This window comes from Ambystoma mexicanum, chromosome 2p (assembly GCF_040938575.1).
Source record: "Ambystoma mexicanum isolate Mex_15411 chromosome 2p, UKY_AmexF1_1, whole genome shotgun sequence".
NCBI lineage: Eukaryota > Metazoa > Chordata > Amphibia > Caudata > Ambystomatidae > Ambystoma > Ambystoma mexicanum.
Window position 1 is genome coordinate 335,881,388 of NC_090923.1, and position 26,518 is coordinate 335,907,905.

A 26,518-nucleotide genomic window follows, 5' to 3' on the forward strand; every position below is an offset into this window, starting at 1 on the left:
ATTACTGCATACAGAGACATGGGGGTGAAGATACTCCTCTTGCAAGAGATTCATGCCCTTGGACGCCTAGCATCATGCCTGGCACCCTCCTGGGGCCCAAACAGGTTTTATACTACATACTCCACACAGTCCAGAGGGGTGTTGACTTTGCTTCATAAATTTGTAAAATTTGTATTAAAGAAGAGTATCATAGACCCTGAGGGGAGATATATTATCCTCCATTGCATGTTAGCAGGCCTGGAATGCCTGTTGGTGAACACATACAGCCCCAATGTCGACGTCCCAGAATTTTATGATAAAGTATCCTCCATCCTGATGGGATATGTCGGGGTCCCTATAGTTTGGAGGGTGGGGGACATGAATCTCATACTTGATAATGATCTAGACAGGACAGGCACGGCGTCCAGGGCCCACTCACGAGCAGCTAGGCGCCTACTCACATATGGGGTCTCTGAGATTGCAGGATGTCTGGAGGACACTCCACACCCAATCGCGGGAATACAGCTTCTACTCCTCTGTCCATGACAGCTCCTCTAGGATAGACCCGTTTCTCACCACAGGCGACCTAATTGGTAAAGTTAAAGATACTAGTATATTAACCCGCACTTTGTCTGACCATGCACCTGTGACACTATGCTTGGAATTTGGGTCCCTCCTGCCCCCTCGCAGTGCCTGGCGCTTTAAATCCGAAGCTCTACTGGACGTAGTGTTCAAAGCAGAAACCCTCTCAGACATTAGGACCTTTTTTGAGTCCAATTCACAGCGGGACACTACCCTTGGGTGTAAGGTTAAGGTTTACATCCAGGTCATGGCCATCTCACGGGAGGCAAGTATCTTAAAGACCATTAGGAACAATCTACAACGCTCTGAGACTAGACTCAAGGACCTGGAGCGCTATGCCGTCCAGGTTGGCTCAAATTAGAGCGGAACTAGAGACATTTGAATCTCATGTTATGTGATAGATAAGGTACCTGGCACGACCGATCGCAACAAGGTAATACGGGGAAGGCGAGAGACCTCGGAGAACACTGGATAGACTAGTCCGGGCAGAAGGGGGTAAGACACACATTGAATGCATCAAGAATGCTCAAGGGGTTCAACAATGGTCAGACCAACAAATACTCTCGCCATTTTCACAATTCTACACTGATGTATATACTCCACAACAGGTACACAATACACAGGACAAACTAGATCTGCTGGATCAGATCCCTATGACCCTTATATCCCAGTTCACTCGTGATCAGCTAGACGTCCCTATAAAACTGGACGAGATAGCCCACGCCATCACTGAACTCCCTCTGGGCAAGGCCCCTGGCCCCAGTGGCCTTACCTCAGAGTTCTATCAAGAACATGTCGCCATCCTTGCACACAGATTGCTGGAGGTTTGGTCTGAAGCACTTCGCGAATCCACCCTTCCTCCTTCAATGTGCAAGGCAATTATAACGTTCCTCCTCAAACCTGGTAAGCCTCGCGACGATTGTGGGTCCTATAGGCCCCTCTCGCTTATGAACTTAGACACAAAAATACTCGCCAAGACCCTGGCCAACAGATTCCTCCCAATTATGCCGTACCTTGTCCACGATGACCAAAGAGGTTTTGTCCCTGGACGCTCAACGGCTCTTAATATTAGAAGGCTCTTTTATGTCCTTTCAAGGATAGACCAGGGCGCTGAGGCAGTTGCGGTCACATTGGACACACAGAAGGCTTTCGATATGGTCTCTTGGCAATATATGTGGGCAGTCCTGGAGAAAATGGGGCTCGGTTCTAAAATGATCCAATACATTAAAATACTTTACACATGCCCCACCGCCAGAGTCTTGTTCAACTCATTGACCTCGTATCCCTTTGAGCTACAAAGGGGTATGCGCCAGGGCTGCCCTTTTTCCCCACATCCTCTTTGCTCTGGTCATCGAGCCGAAGGCAGACTGTCAGGGCATGACATTCCCGCAAGGGCATACGCCTGGCCGATTCCCCCCTGTCCTGTTGCATGTTAGGGACCCATCTATACATCTTGAGCCCATATTGAGAGACATTATCAAAGTAGGCACGTTTTCTGGCTTTACCATTAATTACACGAAATCCGAGATATTCAGCCTCACTAGCGCAACCCAGCGGCCGAATTGTGAATATCCCCTCCGTTGGTCACCTGACCATATCAAGTATTTGGGGGTCCAAATAGCCTTATCTAGATCTGCTTTGATCTCTGGAAATTATACCACTGGTGCGAAATACTTTGAATCTAAGGTGACCAAATGGCATGCTCTGCCGCTCTCCCTGGCTGGCAGACTTGCATTGATTAAGATGGTTTTGGTCCCCAAACTTCTATACATATTCAGTAATGCAGCGTGGCGTCGCCTTCTTGACCTCACATCCACTCCCCGCCCTTATTATAAATGACTCCCCATATGGAGATTCCCTGGGCTAGAGCCTACCCACAACAAACTTCTTTCTCAACATTGGTTAGGCCTGGGGTACCAAGCATTGACAGATCTATTCCCGGAAGGAAAGTTTATTACCCCACAGACAGTGCGCCCCGGTCATACAGGCTTGGCTCTGGAAATGCTGCAGTATTATAGACTCTGTGCCGCATTTTGCGGCATGTGGTCATCATTCCCAGAGGAACCCCCAGATACCCCTGAGCTGCAGTATGTAGCCAACTCCGGCAATAGTCGGAGAATAGTCTCCTCCCTGTACAAAATGCTAGTAACAAAGCTCCCGGACATGGCCCCTAAGGCTCAGAGCGACTGGGCCACTGAACTCGGTCTTGATATTACAGATTATCTATGCAGGAGGATGTGTTCATACAAGCAAGGTTTACCTGAATTCTAGATATCGCTGTATGCAGTACAAAATATTGACTAGAGTACTACACCCCATATAGACTGAGCAGGCTCTCACAGGGCTGCTCACACACCTGCCCGAGATGTCGGGCCGAGAACGCGGACCATGCTCACCTGTTTTGGTCGTGCTCTGAGCGGAGTGCATTCTGGAGAGATGTACTTGATGCACTATCTGAGATTGTGGGTGCGGTGATTGATCCTAACCCGTTGGCATTGTTATTTGGGGTCCGGAAGGGTGATGAAATTAAGAAAATGGCTACATTTCTGAATGTGGGAAGCATGGTAGCTAAGAAATGCATATTGCAGTGTTGGAAACGCCCACCCCCCGCCCCTACTTTTAAGATGTGGCTCTCGGCCCTTACCTGGACACAAACATGTGAAGAGGAGTACAGTGCCTCTCTACATGCGCAGTCTAGTCCCAGAAATGTCTGGACTGCCTTCTGTAGCTACCTTGCTGATGCGGATTCCTCCACAGCTACACCTCCACCCTCAAGATTAGAAGCGAACTGTCATTGAGATGCCATAACTCTGCCAATAAACTTTTTTTTTTTTTTTAAACAACTCTTGGAGTTGTATCAAGCACCCCCTGACCTCCCAGTAAAAAGAAGCAGGAGCAGACTAGAAAGGCCAGAGAGCTCACTTTAGATGACTCAGTGGGTTGTTACAGAGGACCCCTTAACACCCAGTCCACAGGAAGAGCACATTTCTATTTCCAGGAAGAAAGAGACAAAGAGGAAACCCAAGGTCTCAGGAAAGGTAGCACTCCTGTGCACCAAACCAGGACAGCCCCGAGAGGACAGTCCAAAGTCACACCTGTGACTCCTCCACCAGCTGAGGCAGAGTGTGCGGTTCACCCAGAGGATGGTAAATCAGCTACTGATGACCGAGCTGGAAGAACACCTTCCCCTTGTTGGAGATCTGGATCATAAAGACCATCCTGAGCTTCAGACATTGCTTGTAGAAGGTGGCCCCTGTAGGGCAGACTTCAGCAGAGGTCAAAGAGAGTGGCCTACTCTTTAAGGACTTCAGCAACAGGCAGCTTCCCAGCTGGAAGGGCAAGAGCCAGGGAAGCACAGGTTGTACTGGGAGGATGGCCTCCTCTGCAGTGAACCTATTGAGTCTACCCCAGGGGACCACAGAAGACTTGTAGTGCCTCAGGAGGTGAAACCCCAGTTTCTACAGTTAGCCCACTAGATTCCTTTAGCTGGTCACTTACGTTTTAAGAAGACCAAGGAAAGGATTTCTCTGTATTTCTACTGGCCTAAGATGTGGTCTGATGTAGATAAGTTCTGTAGATGCTGTCACACTCATCAGACTTCTGGCAAGATTGGAGCCAAGAACATGGCACCTTTGGTGCCTCTCCCAGTGGTGAGAGTCCCTTTTGAGAGGGCAGGAATCGAAATTGTTGTTCCCTTAGACACTCCCACATCGGCAGGCAACCAATTTATATTGGTTGTGGTAGACCATGCTACCAGGTATCCTGAAGCCATACCTATGAGGATTATTACTGGTCAGGCAGTGGCTAAGGCCCTCCTTGGTATTTTTACCAGGGTCGGTTTCCCTAAGGAGGTCATCTCAGACAGGAGATCCAATTTTATGTCCCACTACATGCAGGCCATGTGGAAAAACTGGAGTAACCAACAAGTTCAACAGCCTACCATCCCCAAACCAATCGGTTGGTGGAGAGGTTCAATAGAACAATGAAGAGCATGATAGGTGCTTTAGAAGAACACCTTAGAAGAAAGTGGGACCTTCTACTGCCATGCATTCTCTTTGCTTCAGCCCCTTTGAGCTTCTCTATGGTCATCCGGTTAGAGGTTCATTAGACCTAATCAAGGAGGGGTTGGAGAGTTTTCCTTCCCACAAACCAGTGAGAGTCACTGACTATGTGTTTGGTCTTCGAAGAAGAATGACACACATGATGACAATAGCTTCTGATAACTTGAAAGCAGGTCAGGCTCTGGTGAAGCATTGGCATGACCAGAAGGCCAACATGGTTGAGTTTACTCAAGACCAGCTAGTTCTGGTTATGGTACCTACAAAACAGAGAGCCTTACAGGACAAATGGATTGGACCCTTCAAGGTTGTGGGAAAACTTGGAGGTCAATTATTTGGTGGACATAGGCAATCCTAAGGAGGCCCCCCGGGTCCTTCACACCAACCGCCTAAAGGCCTATGTCTCTAGAACAGAACTGGGAGCTTTGCTTCTAGCCTCTGCTCAAGAGGAGGAGAGTGAGCCTCTACCGGACTTCCTCAGGGGACAACCTTTAGATGGGAAGATAGGAGTTAATCGATCTTGGATCTGACACTGGAACAGGAGGAGTGCAAAATTCTGTTAAATCAGTTGGCCCCTCTATTTTCACTATCACCAGGCTTGACCACTTGGGGCCAGCATGAGATTCTCACTGGTATGATATTTTATTTATATCATGCTCGTACACAGGTGACTGTCTCCCTGTCAAAAGAAGGTGTTACAGAATGTCAGGCCATGTAAGAACCCACAAAGGAAGAGGTCAACAAGATGCTTGATCTTGGGGTAATAGAGCCCTCTACCAGTCCATGGTCTAGTCCAGTTGTGCTAGTGACAAAGGCAGGATCCAAGGAATTGAGATTCTGTGTGGACTATAGAGCTCTTAATGCAGTGACCACGACTGATGCCCATCCTTTACCTAGGACAAGTGAGCTGGTGGACAAACTTGGTTCAGCCAAGTTCCTCAGTACATATGACCTAACTTCAGGCTATTGGTAAATAGCTCTGACAGACCATGCCAAGGAGTTTAATGTTATGCCTTTTGGACTAAAGAATGCACCTGCTCCATTCCAAAGGATGGTAAATCATGTTCTGAATGGGATGGAGGACCTGTGTGGCATACTTGGATTACATTGCAGTGTTCAGCCCTGATTAGAAAGAGCATCTTGACCACTTGGGATACATATTGCAGGCTCTTGAGCAGGCCGATCGGACCATAAAGGAAAGTAAATGTCAAATTGGTCAGAGTAAAGCGGCCTACCTTGGACATGAGGTAGGAGGTGAAATAAGGTCATTGCCTAGCAAAGTACAAGCTGTACAAGAATGTGCCACCCCTACTACTCAAACCCAAGTGAGAGCCTTTCTAGGTCTCACAGGTTACTATAGGAACTTCATTGACAACTATGGGACCATAGCTTCTCCCTTGAATGTGGTGAGCTCACCCCCCGAATTCCCCAAGGAGGTCAGTTGGAATGAGGAGTGCACAAAGGCATTTGAAGGACTTAAGAAAGCCCTTTGTCAAGCTCCAGTATTAAGAGCGCCTGACTACAACCAATCCTTTATTGTACAAACAGATGTTTCCGATACAGGTATAGGTGCAGTTTTGAGTCAGCTGGATAAGAGACAGGAAACACCCAATCTGTTTCATCAGTAGAAAACTGAAGGACCCTGAAAAGAGGTGGGTAACCATAGAACGTGTGTTTTGCCATTGTGTGGTCTTTGAATTACAAAAGTAGATCCATACAAGTATGCTCTAAACTTCTTCAGACAGACTACCAACACTTGAGATGGTAAATGCAGATGAATGGGCAAAATCCTAAATTGTTAAGATGGTCAATCAGCCTAATGGGGTTTAATCTTACCATAGAACACAGGTCAGGCTGTAATCACCAAAATGCTGATGTCTCTCCAGAAAGCATGACCAACGAGTAAGGAGATTCATCCAGGGTTGGACTAATTCCTCCTGTCCCTTAGTCTGTGGGGGAGGGGAGAGGGGGGGGGAAGGGGCAGGGGGCGAGTGTTAAGGAGAATTCTCAGAAATGTGCTAATTCCTCTCTACCTTGGAGAGCCCCAGCAACTTTGCTGGATTTTGAGGACTATTTTTTTTAGCTGGAGAGAGGGAGACCCCTTTTACCCCACTCATGTATTTATGTGATTTGAACTCTGTTCCTTTTTGTTGTGGAGTCTGAAAAACTCCATAGGCATCATCTTTTGCATTGCGTCACACAGCACCTTCAGTGACACAGGGAAGTCTTTCAGATTTCCCAAGGTTTAAATACCTTCTCTTGGATAAACTACTGTTTCCAAGAGCAGTAAAGTGAAATTGACTTTACTTACAATTGTAACTTTCTAGACCCAGCACACACTATCTTACAATAGGATGCTGGAGCGGTTACCTAGTATCCCATTTTTCTAGTTTCTCATGTAACAATTTTATGTTACCCTTTCCACGAGGAATGGCTGGTGGCAGTGGTTTACTTTTAACGGCTGGTGTGCATTTACTGCGGGCTGCGTTCGCAGCTGTAGTAAAGCACCCATGGGTGCCATTTTTGTCAAAATGGTCCCGGTCTTCTTTTTTTCGCCATTTCTTCTTGGCAAGAAGGTTTGGTCCCTTTGTTCGCTTTGCCTTTGGTGGGATTCACGAGTGAAGCCCCCCCTCTAGCTCCAGTATGTCTGGCGGGGCAGAAAGCAAGGAAGGTGCCCGAAACTCCCTGTGCTTAGTCTCCTAGGAGACAGAAATGCACTCTTAGGTGATTGGCCAGCTGGCTGTCCGGCAAGGACAGCCACCCTGCTGGGTGACAGACAGCTAGGCTGGAATGAATGGGAGAAACCTGCATAAAAGGTGAGGCTTTTTGGCTAGGAAGGCAGAGTCGACCACTGGACGAAGGAATCCAAAAAGAACTTGAAGACGACGCCTGCTGCAACTCCTGCTGCTGTGCTAAAACTCCAATTTCGTTTTGACTAGAGAAGCCCTGCAAGGACGACTTCTCCCCTTGAGTTGGAGGGACCAATCAACTCCAAAGTAAGCCACCTGGACACCCTCTCGGAGCTGGTTGAAATTCCCCTGCAGTTGCTGCTGGAACCGAATAGACAGGGAGAGGAACACCAGATCGTGTGCGTTTCTTTTAAGCTGGCCAAGAGCTCCAGGAAGATCCTCCGGACTCCCAGGAAGCAGGACAGACCGAGCCTGAGCCACCTCAACAGAGTGCTGGACCCCAGATGCAAGGAAAGCCAACAGCCAAGAGCCCGCAGTGGTGCTATTTGCTTAGACGCAAGGAGCTGAAACCGCAAAGTGCCACTGAATAGAAGTTGGTCCTTTTCTGTCGCTGATCATCCCGTTGCAGTGCAGGAGTCCTCCAGACATCCTCCCTCTTGTCCTCACGACTGAGGCCCAGGAACACGGGATCTGCACACCAACAAGATGCCAGCCAAAGCTTTTTTCTTATAACCAAAGGTACTGTACAGTCTAAGAGAGCTTATTGTCGTGTAACCTCACTTGTTCTCAGCTGAGACCTGTTTGGTTGCTCTGTAGAGTTGCTAACCGCTTCTTTACTTCACAAGCCTAAACAGCTTGTGGCCCTACTTTCATTTCTTCTTTTCTACAAAGACTTCTAAAACATTGTGCAAGGCTTTTTATCTACCTCTGAGAAGTGCTTCAGCTCACCTAGACTTTTGCCCAATTGACTTTGGCCTAGCCTGGATCCCTGAACGACTCTTCTTCCCACGGACATAGTGTTTGGCGGGGTTCCTTTCAGGAAGGCGTTAAATAACTTTGCATTGGGGAAGTTACAAAAGTACTTACCTGCTTTCAGAATATTTGTGAGATCTCTTGCATTGTCCTCATAACCGTTTTCTTTGCCAAACTCTTAATGCTAACAGTAATATATTAATGTCCACAGTGTCCTAGTTACTAAAGTCACCTGAGGGTGTAGGAAGTGTCCGTTTGCCATCCCAAAAGGGTACTTACTAATCTAGAAATATTAAGAGTGTGTATTTTGGAGTATTTGTGGGTTACTATTATATTGACCCTTCTGAAGGATGCTTGCCAGAACGGACTTAAATAAATAATTGTTTAATCAAGAAACCTTGTGTGTAAGAGTATATTTGAGTACTTGCCACTGTGAATCTTTGTGCAACTCCCCTACAGCTCACATTGACCCCTCTTGAGATAAGATAGGCTGCTCAATCACGCTACCAACCTGTGTAGTACAGACTTATACCAAAGGTTGGGTTCCTATTGCCAGGGGGTCAGGGTGTTGTAGTGCACCCAAAGGGTACAGCATACAATCGTGCCCAAACAGATTATTAGTAGAGACTGTAAGCAAGGCCTACCAGAAGTTAAAATCCGAGGTTCCTTCAGTGGAAGAGAGCAGACAGCAGTGGGAGAAAACTAATCCAGTCTTGCTAACTGATGCCCACCTGTTTCTAGAGAGGGGGGGGAGGGAGCATTGCACCAGTCTTCAAGATGGTGCCCAACCATCAGCCAAAGAAATCCATAAGGGAGTATAGTCTAAAAGGGGACGTAATCCCATCCCACGCCTCATTTCGTAGAAAACTTGAGTTATGGCTCTTCATATCCAATCTGTAGCCATCTCCAGGGAGAGTACTCGTCAAACATTGCCTCTATGCTTACAGTATCTTCACTTTACAATAATACTGCTTCTGTAAATACACCTGCTTACATCTGTAAATTATGTGAATAAGACTGTACATGTAAATATTAGTGATGATTACTGTACCTGTTTATACTTTACGGGTTTATTGTATCTGTAAATACTTCATTACTGTAGACTATGCTTAATCTGGTATATGTGAAGCCTAGGTCTTCCGTTGTTGGCTGTGGTAGCTCTTGTAATGTGTATTACCTGCTCTCCAGCGCCCAGACACTCACGGGTTTGCCGCCCTCTACAAATGTTAAATAAAATCTTCAGAGAAGGGATATTACAAAAGGGAATTCGATCACATCCTGTCCCCTATTATTTGTAAGTTCTGAGGGTCAGGGGCAGATCAACTGACTGTACATCCTGGGAAATAAGTAAATATTTTAGAAGTGTATGAGCTTAGATAAGATTAAGTAGATCCTTGGGTGTGTATACGATCTCCTAGTCTGTGCAATCTACAAGCACAGAAGAGCATAGGACATCTCACTGAGTGCACACCTAGACAAAATGAAACTGAGGTCTCTTCCGGGTTACTTCATCAGCAGGATGCTGAGTTGCTCACAATAAAAGGGAGAGGGATAGTCGTCACTATCCATTTTCCCGCTTTTTAAGTTGACCATTGATATTGAGAAAGGTATGCTTTCACACAATTAAAGAGAAACATCATTGAAGGGAATCTAGCCAACACACATGTTTCGTTCTACATGCTATTTACCCACAGGAATATCCATCTGTCTGTTGCAATTGAGTTTTTAGAATGATGCTGAAATTCTGACATGCCTTTTTGAATAAAGGGGAATTAGAGAGAATTGGATAGGCAGAGATATGTTGAACTAATTTGATGTTTTTAACAAATAAAAGATTCCTCCTAGACGCTCATTTCCAATCCATGGTGCATGCAGGCTCAGGGTGAATTAAATGTGCAGATATCTATGGTAATAATGGTTTATTTTTCTTCATTGGCCTTGGAATTCCATGGATGCCTAACTTGTTTATCTTTCAACTGATTCAATTATGTTCATGTTTGTTAATAAATGGACCTTCTGTGTAACCCTGTGTGTTTTTGTCCCAAAAGGGGAGAAAGGCTGCAAGGAATCAATTCTGTAAAATTGGGGCACACAGATTCATAAAACAAACTTTATTAAATTAAGGAAATTATGCACGCTTGGTTTGGGGTCGGTGGAAAGTACCCCTGAATCAGACGTTGCCCGATTAAAACATCCTACAACACAGAGTGCACCAACCTTTGATACATTTGAAGCATTTAAAATTACCATACATACAACAAGAAAAGATGATATTTCCATAGTAAACCAGAAAAATCACCTGGAAAAAAAGATTTAATATTCAGTTCTTACCTGTGGACGATCAACTAACAGAAAAGCATAAGCTTCAACAAGTTCTTTTTCCATACGTCCATCAAATTTCAACTCTCTGCGTTTTTCTGTGAACTGAGAACAAACATTTTTTAAAGAAGACAAAAAGTTCCAGAAGGCAATACTTGACAGCAGGACGTTTTAAAATTCAATACTGCTAGATTTGGGGTATTTTCTAAAAAATATGTACTTGTAATTGCTGCAGGGGGCTTCTCTCGACTGCTGTATTTGTTCTTCTACCTAGGAGGAGGCCCCGATGCTCAAGTCAGCTCTTAAGAAATAATAATACTTAATCAAATCCTGTTGTGCGGCTGCGTTTATAATTGGAAATACTGGCGCATTTTCAAGAGAACTGACAAAACCTGCTTTTCTACAGCTTTCTAAATTAATGTAAATTTAACAGGATGCTGCTGAAATTCAGTTTGTAGTGTTATACTGCGTTATATAGAGTGTAGGAACATATAATGGAAGCAGATTGTTGGCAACGGCATGCCACTGGTTTGTAGCTCCTTTCCAAAATTGAAGCAGATAAAATAAATTATATACACATAGAGCCAGGCAAATCAATGTGTGGTCCAAAATACTGTTTTATAAAATTACACAAGGTGTGTTTCCAAATGCAAGATAAATCTGGGATCACATGGGCCTGCAGGCCAAGTCAATACCTTGGGAGTATACTTTATTTTAAACATGAGACCCGCCTATCAACTATGTCACATCTCTCAAGACATTTGCTTAAAAAAATGAAAATATCGCACCAGGGTAGAGAGCCAACCAACCAGGTTGCTGCAACATCGGGTGAGAATACACAATCTCTGCCCGCTGTTCCAGCCACCTGATGCCCTTCCCAGGGAGTAGTTTTTTTTCCTTTTTTTTTCCTAACCTGGGTTGGCAACAAGGAGCCTTTCCCACTTGTCTCTACACCTCCCACCCCCAAATCACCAGATTCCCCCCCCCTCACTCCAACTTAATTATCGGACCAGAGTCTTGCGCTCGGGTCCCCGATCTCCTCCTGTCTGGCCGCCACCACTGAAATAGAAAAGGGACAAGGTCCCTCTTCGGATGACGGCAGCCATTGTGGAACATGTTTTCCATGGCCGCCGTCATCTGAAAAGGGAACTAGACCCTTTTCCATTTCAATAGCGGCTGCCATTTTTTAATTCTCCGACAGAATATCTGCTTGCGCAGCTGGGCGCTTTGAAACAGAATTTAGTTACTGTATAATCGCCTAACAAGCGAACAATAAATAAAATAAATAAAATAAATAAATGGGGCAAAAAAGGAAACTATCTGCACCCTGGTAATTTCCAGGGTGCGAATAGATTTCACGCCCCGGCTGGGGTGTGGGCATGGGATTTAACAGCCTGCAGCCCAAGCTGAGGCCCTTGCTTCACTAGTGCCTTCCAAAGCTCATGTTGGCGGCCCGTTAGACGTTGACGGGGTGTGAAAGCTATACTCTCTGCGGATCTTGTATTTTCAAACACCAGGGGTAGTGTGGAGATTAATAGAATCTACTAGTTTATAAAACAGCACGATACAAAATTAATCAAATAGATATCTGTTCATTAAAGACAAACTTGAACGGATTAGCCGAGGCTCTACATATGGCCCTAACATGACAAACTTACCGATTGCTATGAGGTGATCCTAGTTTATTATGGGTCAGTTAAGGGAAAAGACATTGGAAATCCTGAAACAAGCTTTCATAAAATATTTGAAAAAATGAAAGTATTGGAGTTTAATGTTTAGAGATTAAACTAAATAGGTAAAGCCCTAGTGAGCAAAGGGCTGGTGGTGCTGTTCGGTGTGGACGGTTCAACGAGAAATTGCAAGTTCAATCATTGAATCATTGAAGTATTGACAAATCTACACACCTCTTACAACTTGTACAGTTTCTGGCGTGAACGCCAACGACATATTCATAGTATCGGCGAACACTACGACCTACACTTTTGTGGTCAAATGGAAGCGGGTTTGGTTTGAAACAGAGAATACTGGTAAATCATTTTAGGAGACACTGGGGTGGAGACTGTTGGGGTTTTTCCCCTTTGATCCCCCTGCACTTCCTCAATAATATCAGGTCAGCCTTAATTAACCTCCAGAACTACGTGATTCAATCGAAGGGTAATAGTTTGACTTTGGACTATATCGCACAGAACTACTACACAGAGGTACTGTCAGACCTGGGGTCTAAAAGGAGGAAAACCAGGCTGAAATGTCAACTCGTTATAATTTGAGGAGGGGCCTTCCAACAGATGATTCTCAGGTTCAACATTGGAACGGATCATATACAGAAAGGTTCGGAGGACCCCTACCAAATTCAAAAATACTCTGCAGAGACGCAGTACAAGTCATTGCACAAATCCACCGCGAAGTCGCTAGCTTAGGGGCCTCTTCTGATAAGACCTCGGTGGAAAGTACAGCAAGTCCCTTATTGACAAATGTACATGACTTTACACTTTCATCCACTAACATGAAAGGTATAATCGACTGTTTCTTCCAAAGATGGAGACATAAAAGCATGATTGAGGCTAGCTCATGTGCTTACTATCAGAGTTCCGAAGCTCTAAACATCACTGTAGAGACCAACCAGCTTCGAAGTTTAGGGCCGGGTTTGGATCTCTCACAGGTGACGAACAATCTCTCCAACTCTATACACAACTCCGCTTCCCAAAAGGAACTTGCTTAATTCAACAGAGGCATCTAGGAGGGAATCAGTGGCATCTGTGGAATCGAAGCCAAATCGACCTACACAGAACAACAGACTCACAGAGCCCAAATCAAAACCGAAAGGGGGTTGAAGTTACTCTTTCAGCTTTAAACTTCATTTTAAACTCACTGGTCAAAGTCTTTGAACTTGTGAAGGGAGACGTACAGATCCACACAGGAATCTTAATGACGTCTCTCGCTTTTTCTTGTTGTTACACAGTACCATTACCCACAAAAAGAATTGTAAAATACTATACCGCAGATTTGGCCAATTTGCATTTCATTGGATTGGCAGGATGGAGAGCTCATCATTTAAAAACATAAGGTGAGGTTACCAAGAGGGGATATCGGAGGTGATTAGTGGGGAGAGTGTAGCTTTTAACACTCTCTTAATGGTATAGAAGTGGTACAATGTCATAATGCCTACCCCCGGTGTTAGGCAGAAACCTGTGCAGTTTCCTTGGGGAACACTGCAAAAGATTTAAGACTACAGGTATAGCAGTAAACCCACTTGGTAGCAGTCTGCACCACCCAGATTTACCTGGTAGCTGTGGCTGAGCAGTCAGACTTCCCTCAAGAAGAGTTAGGCAGTATGCAAAGTATACACAATATGTACTCAGGCACAATAGCACAAGCAAACACTGACCAGAGCTTGGTTTCAAAAGTATATAGTTATTTATTTTTAAGAACACACAAATTGAAAACACTCTAGCAAAATATAATAAAACACTCCAAACACAGTTATATGGAAAGCAGTCCCAATCCTTATTCCTATCTAGACAACTCTAGGTTAACACCACATAATTAAAACAGAGGTGAGCGCTTAACGTTAGATGACACTCTAGTAGGTTAAAGAAGGGAGGGAAAAAGAGCAGAATTAGGATAACCACACCACTCTAAGGTCAAGAACGCTTTTGGTAAGCTCAACGAAGCACAAAGTCACAGGTGAGCAAAAGTCACTAAGCAGGGCCCACTCTTAGAGCAGACAGAGCGAAAACGTGCCCAAGATCACACAGTTGGTAGGGATTCAGAGTCTTGCAAAAGAGTTCGGAAAAGAGTTAGAGAGGCTCAGAAAGTTTAGCCAAAGTGTCCCAGGCAATCCCAGGATCGAAAGCCGAGGGCTAAAACTACCTCGTACAGTCGGTGGCAAGGGAAGCCAGGCGGAACACGGTACTTTAACGGGAAGGATCCTCCAGCGGGGGCAGTTGTTCCAGGCAGTGGCAGCAAGGCTCGACGTCGGTCAGGGGAGAAGAAGATCTCGCTGAAGAGCAGAAGAAGAAGGTCGTTGCACTGCCCGGGAAGAAACCAGCCGCGGAGTCCTCCGGTTAAAGGGTTGTACCGACTTTCGCGGTTGGGGTAAAAGTGGTGGGGTTCCGGTTGCCGGGGTGCTTGGCACTGGCAAGGCGGCCACGGGATACCTCGAAGAACGGAAAGAAGGTGAAAACTGGTTGTCCCCACCAGTCAAGGGAAGGAGCCACTCCGTTAAGAGTTCTCCTCGGTCGTCGGGAAAAGTGGTGAGATGGTTCAGCAGGGCTCCACCGGCGGTGTCGTCGTAGCAGATCAGCTCAGCTCGTCCCTCGTTGGATTCTTAGGTCCTGTGGCGACTTCTGAAGTTCCAGTCCCCAAAGCCCTGCTTTTATGCAGCAAACCCCCATTCACCCAGCCTAGCTGTCACTCAACCATGCTAAGTGGTGAGCCGGCCGGCTCACCACTTGGGCCAATCAGGACGGAGTGCGACTTGAGTTACCTAGGTAACTCAGTCCAGGGTGCCTAAATCCCCCTCCATCCCTCCTAAGTACCCCAGACAGAGTGGCACCACTTTGGAGGGCTTCTGTGGAGAAGCCCGCCAAAAGTGGGACAAAGGGCTCCACTTTGGGTCAGAGTTACAGAGGCGAACGCCAACGCCATTTTAGTATCAAGTTTTGGCAAAAAATCCCAACCGGAGTTATAATAATAAATATATAAACCGGCGGTATGTTTAAGGCTACCGTAAATAAATAATTAAATGTGTTAGCCTAAAACAATGGGAAATCCCATAGGAAAATATTCGCGGTCGAATATAAAAAGTAGTTTCCACTGCCACCAGCCAAAACTCGATCAGGGGGGACGGAGACGTGCCCCCGCGACTAACAGACCCTGGGGCAATCGAATTGCCCCAGCCAGTACGTCCACAATATGATGGTTTGTACTGGTTCTGTTCAGGATTTAAGACTAGTAAAGTCTTTGGTGACTTTACATGCCCTGGGAGATAGTAGTCAGTCCCAGGGTATGGAGTCTATGTTGGGGAGTCCCTAGGACACCCCTGGGTTACGGCACAGAGAGTGCTGTGTAACCCATATCCAAAAAATACATGAGGCCCTATGGAGTAAAAGACCCCATAGCCCATTCAACATAAGGTTTAACCAAGAAAACACACTTCAACATGCCCAAGAGTGAGGGTAAAAGAGTCTCACTCTTGGCAGGAGAAAAAAAATAAACCCCAGAAATCCAGCAAAGCTGCTGGAGGACTCACTAGGTAGGGAAATTCAGCCTAAACAGAGAATTCTCCCTAACACCCGGGCAACTGGATCGAGTCCATCAGCCCTAGGAGCAGGCATCCAGATACTCATTAAAACCCCAACAGCCCCGCCTTAGGTGCCAGGCTCATCATAGAAATCAGTCCTGGCGCCATAGGCGCCAGGCTCATACACTTTACTTACCTTATGCAGACCATGCTGCAAATGAGTCCAAGCCAACGTGAGGCCTGGATGGGACTATTTTATTACAGGGACTATTTTTTACTCGGGTGTGGTTCTTGGGAACTTCTTACCTGGGACTACTTTGCAGGCTATTTAAACCACGCCCGAACAGCAGCTCATGCTTCGTGTTATTCTGCATCCAGCAGCGTAACGTTCACCGTGTCTGCAAGTCAGCATCCAGTCTTCTGCCACGCCCACCTTGAATCCGGAGCTCCTAGACAAAAGGCAAAGAAAGGAGAAGAGGTTAGATCACGGACATCATTTGATTCCTTACCTGATTCCGGACCCAGCACATCTCTGAGCCTGGAAAGGACATTATTTCAGCACGCGAAGCTTCGCCAGCAGCAGCGCCGCGTTATACTCGCCAGTCCACCGCATCTTTCAACTCGGCGCTGCCTCCATCATTTTCTTCGTCGAAACCCAGCACCTGGGGGGAAAACAAAAGGAATAACAAGGTGAGCCGAGAAAACCGACAAAGACAATCTCTTTGCCACCATAGGTTTACCTGCTTTAACACCAGAGGTATTCTCCTTTAATTTGCCACATCTTTCTATGCCGCACCTATAAAGGGAGAGAAAACAGCAAGTTAAACTCATGCAACTTTTACAGGACAGCCTTTGGTAATACAGATTCTTACCTGAATGCCATCAGCTGACTCCAGGCAATATTCTTTTGGACCCAGCTGCAACCTAACGAGGGAATGGAACAAGAGTGAACATCGGACATATTGAACTCTTTGAACTTTATAGACACTGGAGTCATTATTCCTCCGGAACTCCTCCAGTACCTTCAAACCAGTGAAGTAACTGGTATCTACGTGCCCCTGCATGCCATGCAGGATGGAGAGCTCATCATTTAAAAACATAAGGTGAGGTTACCAAGAGGGTGATTAGTGGGGAGAACGAGAACAGTTGGGGAGGCCATCACTAAAGTCCACGGGTGGCTAAATCCCTTTCTCCACTTGCAGGAGAATACTTCTACAAGTCCAGCAGACAAGATTAGGCGGGCCAGTCCAGACTGTCATCTCTTCACTACGCATCACGTTGGGGGAGACTGCAGCTGTCCGGGTCCGATGGATGCGCCTGTGGGAACCAGGTGAGCGTAACATACAAGTGATCTTCCCATGTCTTGCTATGGATAACAATATCATCAGTATAAACTCGGCAACATTCTGAGTAAGGTTCTAATAGTTTATCCATAAGTCTTTGGAAGGTGAGCACCATATAACCCAAAGGGCAGGACTTTAAACTGAAACAATCCTAGAGGAGTGGAAAAAGCGTTTTCTCTTTGTCAGGTCCATGTAGAGGTACCCACCAGTAACCTTTTGTGCGGTCTAAAGTTGAAAGATATACTGCATTTCCCAGCCAATCTATCAAATCGTCATTGCGATGCATGGGGTATGCATCAAAAGCAGACATGGCATTCACTTTATGAAAATCTTAACAAGATCTCCAACTTCCATCGGGTTTTGCTACAAACACGATGGGAGAGGACCACGAACTACTGAATGCTGTAGGGCTGAAGTGAAAGGTACATACCACTTTACCAGGTGGAGTGTGGATATGGTGATATGTACCTTTCACTCTCCCAGGTTCTTTATGGAACACATCTGTAAATTGGCTCATTAAATCAGATAAATCTTGTTTTTGATTGTTAAGATCAGATGAAATCAAGGCCTTATCTTCTACATCTTCTAGTAGTAAACATGATCATATTATAATTGGTGACTGATGTATTTTCCTTGCATTCTTTTAACAGATGTATATGATAAATCTGCTTTTTAATGGCGACGGTCTGGTTGGGCAACCTTATAATTACAAGGACCCATTTGTTCTAAGATTTCATACGGTCCATGCCATTGGGAGACCAATTCATTCTCAGAAGTAGGTAAAAGGACCAAAACCTTTTGACCTATTAAAAAGAATGTTGGAGATAACTTTTTATTACATGCGCTCTTTTGTTGATCGTGGGCTTTACTAATATGAGTTTGCACCAAAGATCTTACAGCTGACATGCGTTCTTTTAACCTACCGACTGTTTGAGAAAGCAGTACAGGGGCTTCTTCTCTTTCTTCCCAGGTCTCTTGTAATATATCAAGAACATCCCGAGGTTCTTGTCCACAATGGAGTTCAAATGGAGAAAAACCGGTTGAGGCTGTCGAGGGTTAAGGGGGGTTCCAACAGCAAATTATCATTTGGTCCCAAATTTCCAGAGTATGGGTTGAAGGGTCTCGTTAAATCTTTCTACTAAACCATCTGTCTATGAGTGATACATTGAGGTTCTAGAGTAGCAATGTGTAATAATTCTTTGACCTCTACCATACGTTCACACAACGGTGGATCCTTGATTAGTTAAGATTTCTCTTGGAAACCCTACTCGAGAGAAAAAAGGAATAAGGCGTTTCAAAATTTGTTGAGTGGTATTATTTCTTAAAGGGAAGGCTTCAGGATAACGGGTAGCATAATCAACAATAACAAGCATGTATGTGTTCCCTAACTTAGAGGTTTCCAAAGGGCCAACAATATCATGCCAATGCAGGACAACGGGACCTCAATTATTGGTAATGGATTTAAGGGAACCATAGTTGGTATATGTGTGCTAGTTTTCTGACATACCTCACGCTTGGACAAAAGGTCTTAATGTCTGAGTGGATTCTGGGCCAATACATTTTTTTTTTATAGAAGCATGAGTTTTATACAGAGCCAGATGACCCGTTAGATGAGAATGTGCCATCTCTGTCCAATCCATTTGTGACCTTTATGGACTACCAACTGAGTTCTATTTAGTCATTCTGAAGTGATATCTCCTCAATAGAGGAGTCTATGTATCAAAAATGAAAAGGGTCCGCATTTCTCATAACCTGTTTCCAATAAGCTTTGTATAAAAGCTTCTGTCAATAAAGGGTCATTCCTTTGGGCAAAAGCTAACTCGGGAAGGATCTCCGGTTCTTCCTCTGGAGGCCTTCTAGCTTTCAATTTGGGAGGATCGGCAGATGGTTCATCGGCCTCCCAAAACCTTGAGTTCCTCTGTCTTTACTATCCTTTCCACTTTCTTGAACGTGTTTAGGGAACATAGCGCTTTCCAGCACCCCTTGAGCTATCTTATCCCATTGATGAATTTAAAACAGATCTTTTCCATGATTCCACAACCTTAACATCCCCTCTAAATTATGGGTCTATAACTCCAGCCAATACATCAATGCCAAATTTCCAGGCCAACGTGTGAGCTCATCTCATGTCTGTAGGTGCAATTAATACCAAATCTGTGGGGATCAACGTCCTTTCACCTGAAGGAATCAGTTATTCCCTACTACTACAAATGTCAAATCCAATTGAACCCTTTGGGGCCACTGAGGGATCCGAAGCTCATGCACTTAATTTTTCAAAGTTTGGGGTTCCCCAACTCTTATCAGTTGAACCGCATCCCACTTGTGAGGTTGGCATCATGGAAAGAGACAGACAACAGATTCAAATTTGACCAATCGTTTATTAAAGAAAATGTCAGGATGGAGTAAGGCCTAACTTGTCCTATTTTAAGGTGGGTTTTCCCTACATAAATAAATTATGGCACGATAGTGTCAGTAAGTTCAACGTGAAAGTTAGTGTCTAAATCCTAAGTGGCGGCAAAGTGAAACAGTCTCCCTGTGAGATCGGACGTGTCTGTGTCTCAGCTCCTGTATAATCGTAGCTCCTCCTTGCCTCCCGGCTTCCAGCAACAAACTGGGTGGGATCCACAAAGTGGCAGGAAAGTGAAGCGGTCGGCGGCGACAGTGGCGACCCGTGCAGCAGCTTCTACTAGTGAAAACCAAAAACCTCCACCTGTTGGAGCAACGGCGACAGAACCCCCTATACTTGAGTGAGTATACTTGTGCGTTTCCCCGGATTACGCGCCTCTATACAATCCTAAAGGGTGACGCACTCTTTTCTCAACAAGAGCCTATTAGTATGATGGGGTGAATGGGATTCAGAAGCCAGGGGGGAGCCACGCTGCCCATAAAAGTCAACAGCAACGGCCCGTTCACATAACATTTTCAATCCAGACTGTCCCGACTTGCTAATTGTGTTTCATACCAGGAGGATGCGATAGTTGGAGAACTATTAAGCAACCTGTGCGATCATCCCCGTCACAGAGCAAAGCAGGTGGCTTGTGAAACTCGAGACCCAGAAGAAAAGGCAGTGGTGCCTCTTGTGGACAGGTCTTCAGCCGATGACCAACAGGCTTTCACCAAAAGAGGGCCAAAGAATTATTATTTTATTTAAAATACATCAGTATCAAATACGGACACCAGATGTATTGAAAGACCTAAAGCTACTGCATTAATTGACCTCTCCCATATGAACGATTTGAGCATGAACAACTTTGCTGAACCCTTGGTGTTTGACTCTGCCCCCTGTCCTACCAGCAAGTGTTACGCAGCAATCATGCGATGCATCTGTGATGGGTTCACCTACCGATCTTATAAACCTTTTGGATAAAAGTACAAAGGGGCTACAATCCTCGGTGACAGGGAGCGACAATCCCCCAAATGGAAGATCGGGTCTGCACCATACACTGTTGGAAGCAGGCGATAAAATTTGTTTAACCTCAACGACTATTTCAGCTATTGTTAAGATGGATTTCTGAACTCTGACCTGGTGGGCAGAGGTTCAGAAGGCCAGCCCAGTTTCTTGGAACAGGGTAACCTTCTTGACAAGCCAGACCAATCAAGGTAGCATTGGCGGCGGTCAAGACTAGGTCTCAGGAGGGGTGACAGTGACTGAAAGACCACAATGAGCACACAGAGTAAAGGACTCTTACAAATCACTCCTAGTCAGGTGTACATATATTAAAAATACAAATACATTTATTTCAAGGCCTTTGAGTTTCAACACAAATAAAATCACAGTAATACTTCTAAGCCAACACAATCCTATCATTATACAAGACCAATGGGGTCTAAAGGGTTAATGCACAAAAATGGGTCCACAACCTAAAAGGGGAAGGAAACGGGCAGTGCAAATAGTCTTTAGTCCCTTCTGCATCAAACACAATCCTAACTGAGAGACAGTCCAATCCCTAAGAAGAGTGGCGCCTATTGCTCAAATGTACTTGCAATGCTGGCGCACGCAGTAATGCAGATGGGCAAAACCGGGTCTCTTCAAGGGTCTGTAGCAGCTCAGGAAGGTGGGTGAGGTGATGAAGAATAAGTTCCCACTATTTGTGGAGGGTCTCCCCAACAGGGCAGAACAGGTTCCAGAGTTCGGGAATAGTTTGCACGAGCAGTGGAAAGGAGAGGGGCCTCAGGGGCCACACGTGCGTAAAAATGGATGGGTGCTCTAGGGGCCACTGGTTAGGGTTGCAATTACTCACCGAACACCGGCGCACTCCGGACCAAACTTCGGCAGTCAAGTCCACTTCGGTTGCAGGTTCAAATGCACCCGTATCGCGGCTCTGCGGCTTTCAGCGGCAAAGATTCAGCATTGATTCCCAAACGAGACAGTGGTGATGTCTCTGCTCCTGGTGGATGAATCAGGCCAGTTCCACTCTAGCTGGCTTCAGGGCACAAAGGAGCACAGCTGCAATGGGTTTGCAAAGTTCGTCACCACGGCAAGGCGACACAGTAACTGTGTGTACTCCGGTTCGGGCTCACTCACTTTACTCCAGACCTGGTAACGCCAAGTGTACGAAATTCAGTGCGAGAGTGCCGTGAACACAGAGCCTGAAATATGGAACAAGTTACTTACCTGTAACTGTTGTTCTCCAGCATGGGTCTGGCATGGATTCACATGCTCATGAATATTCCCCGTCGTCAGGCTGGGAATCCTCGGTAAAGAAAAAACCAGTATCAGTTTCGTTTCTGATCTGTCTTTCGTAGCAATAACCAATCACTGGTCTCTGCGTCATACTGACCACAGCCAATGACTGCCCTCTACCTAAGCACCGCCTCTGGCAGCCATCTTCAGATTTGGAAGCACGTGAAGTGGCAGTATGACCAAGTGAAGAGCCGCAGAGGGGTAGGCGGGAGGGTTCGCATGTGAATCCATGCCAGACCCATGCTGGAGAACAACAGTTACAGGTAAGTAACTTGTTCCTTCTCCAGCATGGGGTCTGGCATGGATTCACATGCTCATGAATAAAGAATACATAGCAGTACACACATGCACAACCACGGGAGGTGGCAAAGGCTCAACATTAAGCATCACATCAACTCAACATTAAGCATCTTACCTCCTCACCAGGCTCACCTCAGGCGAACAGGTTGCGCAGCACTGCTTGGCCGACCCTGGACTCCTCCCTGGAATCCCGGTCGACGCAGTAGAATTTCGTGAAGGTGTGCGTCGACCTCCACGTAGCAGCCCTGCATATGTCCAGCAGGGGCACACCAGATAGGAACGCCGTGGTAGCTGCGATCGCTCTGGTGGAATGGGCTCTCGGACGGCCAGGCAGCGGTCGGTTTGCCAACCGGTGACAGTACATGATACAGCCGGAGAGCCATCTGGAGATGGAAGCCTTCGAGAGAGCCTTCCCCTGATTGACAGGTCCAAAGTTCACAAAGAGTTGTGACGTCTTCCGAAAACCCTTCGTGCGATCCACGTAGAACTTCAGCGCTCTAGCTACATCCAGCGAGTGCAAAGTCCTCTCAGCCGGCGACGAAGGCGTCGGGAAGAACACAGGTAACACCAAGGGTTCGTTGAGATGGAAGTCCGACGGTACCTTGGGCATGAAGGAGGGGTGCGTCCTGAGCACTACCCTCGTGTCGTGGAAAGTCAAGTACGGGGCCTTGCAGGAAAGGGCCTGGATCTCTCCCACTCGTCGTGCGGAGGTGATGGCCACGAGAAAAGCTGTCTTCCACGATAGAAACTTCAACGGGGCCGAGTGCAGAGGCTCGAACGGAGGTCCCATGAGCTTGGTCAGCACCACGTTGAGCTCCCACGCCGGGGCCGGAGCCTTCACCGGCGGGAACGATCTGAATAGTCCCTTCATGAACTCTTTCACCAGACGATGAGACCACAAGGACGTCCGCCCCGTGGTTCTGGTGTATCGGGAGATCGCAGCAAGATGAATCTTGATGGACGCGTGTGCCAGTCCAGCTTTGGCCAGCGTCAGCAGGTACGGCAGTACTTGGGGAGCCGTAATCCGTAGAGGGTTAATCTTCTGTGCGTGGCACCAGACAGAGAACCTCTTCCATTTGTGTCCGTAGCATTTAAGAGTCGAGGACGCCCTGGCCTTTGCAAGAACCTCTCTGCAATCGGCCGGTATGTCGTATCCTCCAAACTCTAGCGCTGCAGGAGCCAGGCCTGCAAGTTCAGCGACTTCGGGTCGTGGTGGAGGATGGCGCCTCCTTCCCTGGAGAGTAGGTCTGCGTCCGCCGGCAGCTTGATCGGCGGGGACGCTGACAAGTCCAGAAGGTCCGGGAACCATATCTGCCTCGGCCACGCAGGTGCGACGAGGATCATCCTGCACCGTGACCTCTTGAGCTGGTTGACGAGCCGGATTAGCAGAGGCAAGGGAGGGAACGCGTAGAGGAACAGGCCCTCCCAGGGGAACGAGAAAGCATCGCCCATGCTCCTCGTCTGGGGAAACCTGCTGGCGAACCTCCGGCACTTGGTGTTCGTCGCCGTCGCGAACAGGTCGATCTGGGGTGTGCCCCACCGTCGGAAGAGGCGATCCACCAGATCCTGCCGTAGTTCCCACTCGTGGCACGAGCGCAGCTCCCTGCTGAGTGAGTCGGCGATGGTGTTTTTTATCCCTGCCAGATGAAACGGCACCAGAAAAATCCCTTGGGCGACGGCCCAATGCCACAGGTCCTGCGCCTCCTTGGACAGCGCTGGGGACCTGGTTCCGCCCTGTTTCCTGATGTAAAACATGGTGGTGGTGTTGTCGGTGAAGATCCTCACCACCTTGCCCTTCAGGGACGGAAGGAAGGACCTGAGGGCCCAAAACACTGCACGGAGCTCCAGGACGTTGATATGCAGGGACTTCTCCGTCGGGAGCCAGAGTCCCCTCACGTGCAGATTTTCGGTGTGCGCTCCCCACCCTTCCAGGGAGGCATCCGTGGTCACAGTCTCCTGGTGGGCTGGGGTCTGGAAGTCCATGCCCGCCGTCAGATGCGCGCGGGTGCCCCACCACCGTATCGCTCGCCGGAAACTCTCATCGAGCTTGATCCTTTCTTCGAAGCTGCCCGTCGTCTGGATCCAGCGCGCATCCAGGAATTCTTGCAACGGGCGCATCCGGAGCCTGCACATGGGAATGAGGTAGATGCAGGAAGACATCATCCCGAGGAGGGACTTGATGGATCTCACTTTGGCCGCGTCGGCCACCAGCATCCGTTGCACCTTGCCCAAGATGGTCCTGGTCCTCTCCTCCGACGGGGAGGCCAGAAGGGACACTGTGTCGAGCCTCGCTCCCAGAAACAGTGCGACTTGCGCGGGCACCAGGTGGGATTTGGTGTAGTTCACGGAGAATCCCAGGTCCGTGAGGAGTTGGACGGTCCTTGCCGTGTGGACCACGGCGAGCTCCTTCGTCTTGGCGCGGATGAGCCAGTCGTCCAGGTAGGGGTAGACGTGAATCCCCTCGCGGCGCAGCTGCGCCGCCACCGGTGCGAGGCACTTGGTGAATACCCTGGGTGCCGACCGCAGTCCGAAGGGAAGGGCTTTGAACTGGTAATGACGCCCTTGGACCACGAACCTGAGGAATTTTCGGTGCCCCTTTAGGATTGGAATGTGGAAGTAGGCATCCTCCAAATCCAACGACGACAGGAAGTCTCCTTCCTCCAGTTGACCCAGGACGTGCTGTAAGGTGACCATCCGGAACTTCTGCGCCTTGATGAACTTGTTCAGCCGTCGCAGGTCTAGGATGGGGCGCCATCCTCCCGTCTTCTTCTTCACGAGGAAGTATCGCGAGTAGACTCCGGAGCCCCGAAGCCTCTTTGGGACGAGTTCGATGGCGCCCTTTCTGAGCATCGCCTTTACCTCCAGGAGAAGTTGAGGGACGTGAAGTTCTCTCCTGGCCACGGGGGGGACGCGCGGGCACCTTCTTTGAAACTCGAGCGCGTGGCCCCGGGCCAGGGCGTCCAGCACCCAACGGTCGGTGGAGATGGACTCCCACACGCTGACGAAGCCCGCCAGCCGGCCTCCCACCGGGGTGCTTCGGTGGGGGCCCGACCCCACGGCCGGTTCAATCCTGCTTGGACGCGGCCTTGCCGCCTTGACCTCCTTGGCGACGACGGCGGGGTCCGCTAGACTTGCCTCGTCCTCTGTAGGCCTCTTGCGACGACGAGCGGGCCGCTTGACGGTAGGAAGCGAAACCGCCACCGGAACCTTTGGAGGCGCCCTTGCCTCCGCCGCTCCGAAAGGGCGTCCGTCGTTGCTGCAGGACTCCCAGGGCCGTCTCAGTATCCGCCTTGATGGCCTGGAGGGAATCGTCCACCGTCTTCCCAAACAGGTTGTTCCCGTCGAAGGGCATGTCCAGGACTCTGGTCTGGACGTCCTGCCGAAAATCCGTAGCTTTGAGCCATCCACGACGTCGAAGGCAAACGCCGTTGCCTAGCTGGCGGAACCCAGCGTCGGCGATGTCCGTCGCCACGGTGATGGCGTGGTCCGAAGCCACTTCACCTTCCTGGAGGATCTCAAGGGCCTCAGCCCTCTTGTCGTCCGGCAGAAAATCCAGCAGGGGAGCCATCTTGTACCAGAGCTCCCTGTCGTAGCGGGCCACGATAGCCAAGGCGTTGGCCGCTTTAATCGTCGTCGCTGCCGACGAGATGACTCTACGTCCCATAGCATCCAATTTCTTTCCCTCGCCGTCCGGCGGGGAAGTCGATGTGGAGGCCGCACCCCCCCCCGCTTTCTTCCTGGCCGCCGCGGAGACGACGGAGTCCGGGGTAGGCTGCGCCCGGAGGCATAGGGGGGCCGTGTCCGGGACCCGGTACTTCTTCTCGTACCGGTCTCTTCTAGCTGGCGTCGTGGAAGGGTTCTTGAGGAGGGAAAGGCCCTCATCCCAAATGTCGTCCAACAGAGGCACTGCGAGGACCGTCTTCCTCTTGGCCTCGCGCCGCTGATAAAGGAAGCCTTCCTTTTTCTTCTCCTCGGGGCAGAGTTGAAAAAGCTCGGAAGCCCTGGAGATCATGGAATGGAAAGATCCGATCTCGTCGGGCGGAGAAGCCCTGGTGGGGGGCGACGACGGAAAATCCTCGTCGTATGCCTCGTCGTCCGTACCCGTCGCTGCCGTGTCAGTCCCCGTATCATCCCCTCGGGTGGACGGGGAGGAGGGCTGGACGGGGCGCGACGGTTGAAAAGGAGGTGGAGGATGGATCCTTCTTTTCTTGGCAGGGGGAACACCAGAAGGTCCCGGTTCTGGATCCCCCGACGGGAGAGGTTCCTCCGTCGGTAACGGTAGCCTCGTCCTTATCTCAGTGCATAAGGACTGTATGGCCAACAAAATGGCCGCCGAGTTGTCTCGCGGC

The 26,518-nt window shown here is 48.1% G+C and overlaps 1 protein-coding gene across 3 annotated transcripts in view; it reads right to left on the reverse strand.

Moving 5' to 3' along the window:
• Positions 1-26,518, reverse strand: part of TASOR (transcription activation suppressor) — a 1,979,545-nt gene that overhangs the window by 1,870,844 nt on the left and 82,183 nt on the right. For all 3 annotated transcript variants that reach the window (XM_069643664.1, XM_069643665.1, XM_069643666.1), the window contains exon 3: positions 10,613-10,705. In XM_069643664.1, coding sequence (XP_069499765.1) covers positions 10,613-10,705 — 93 coding nt within the window. The remainder of the gene's footprint in view (positions 1-10,612; positions 10,706-26,518) is intronic.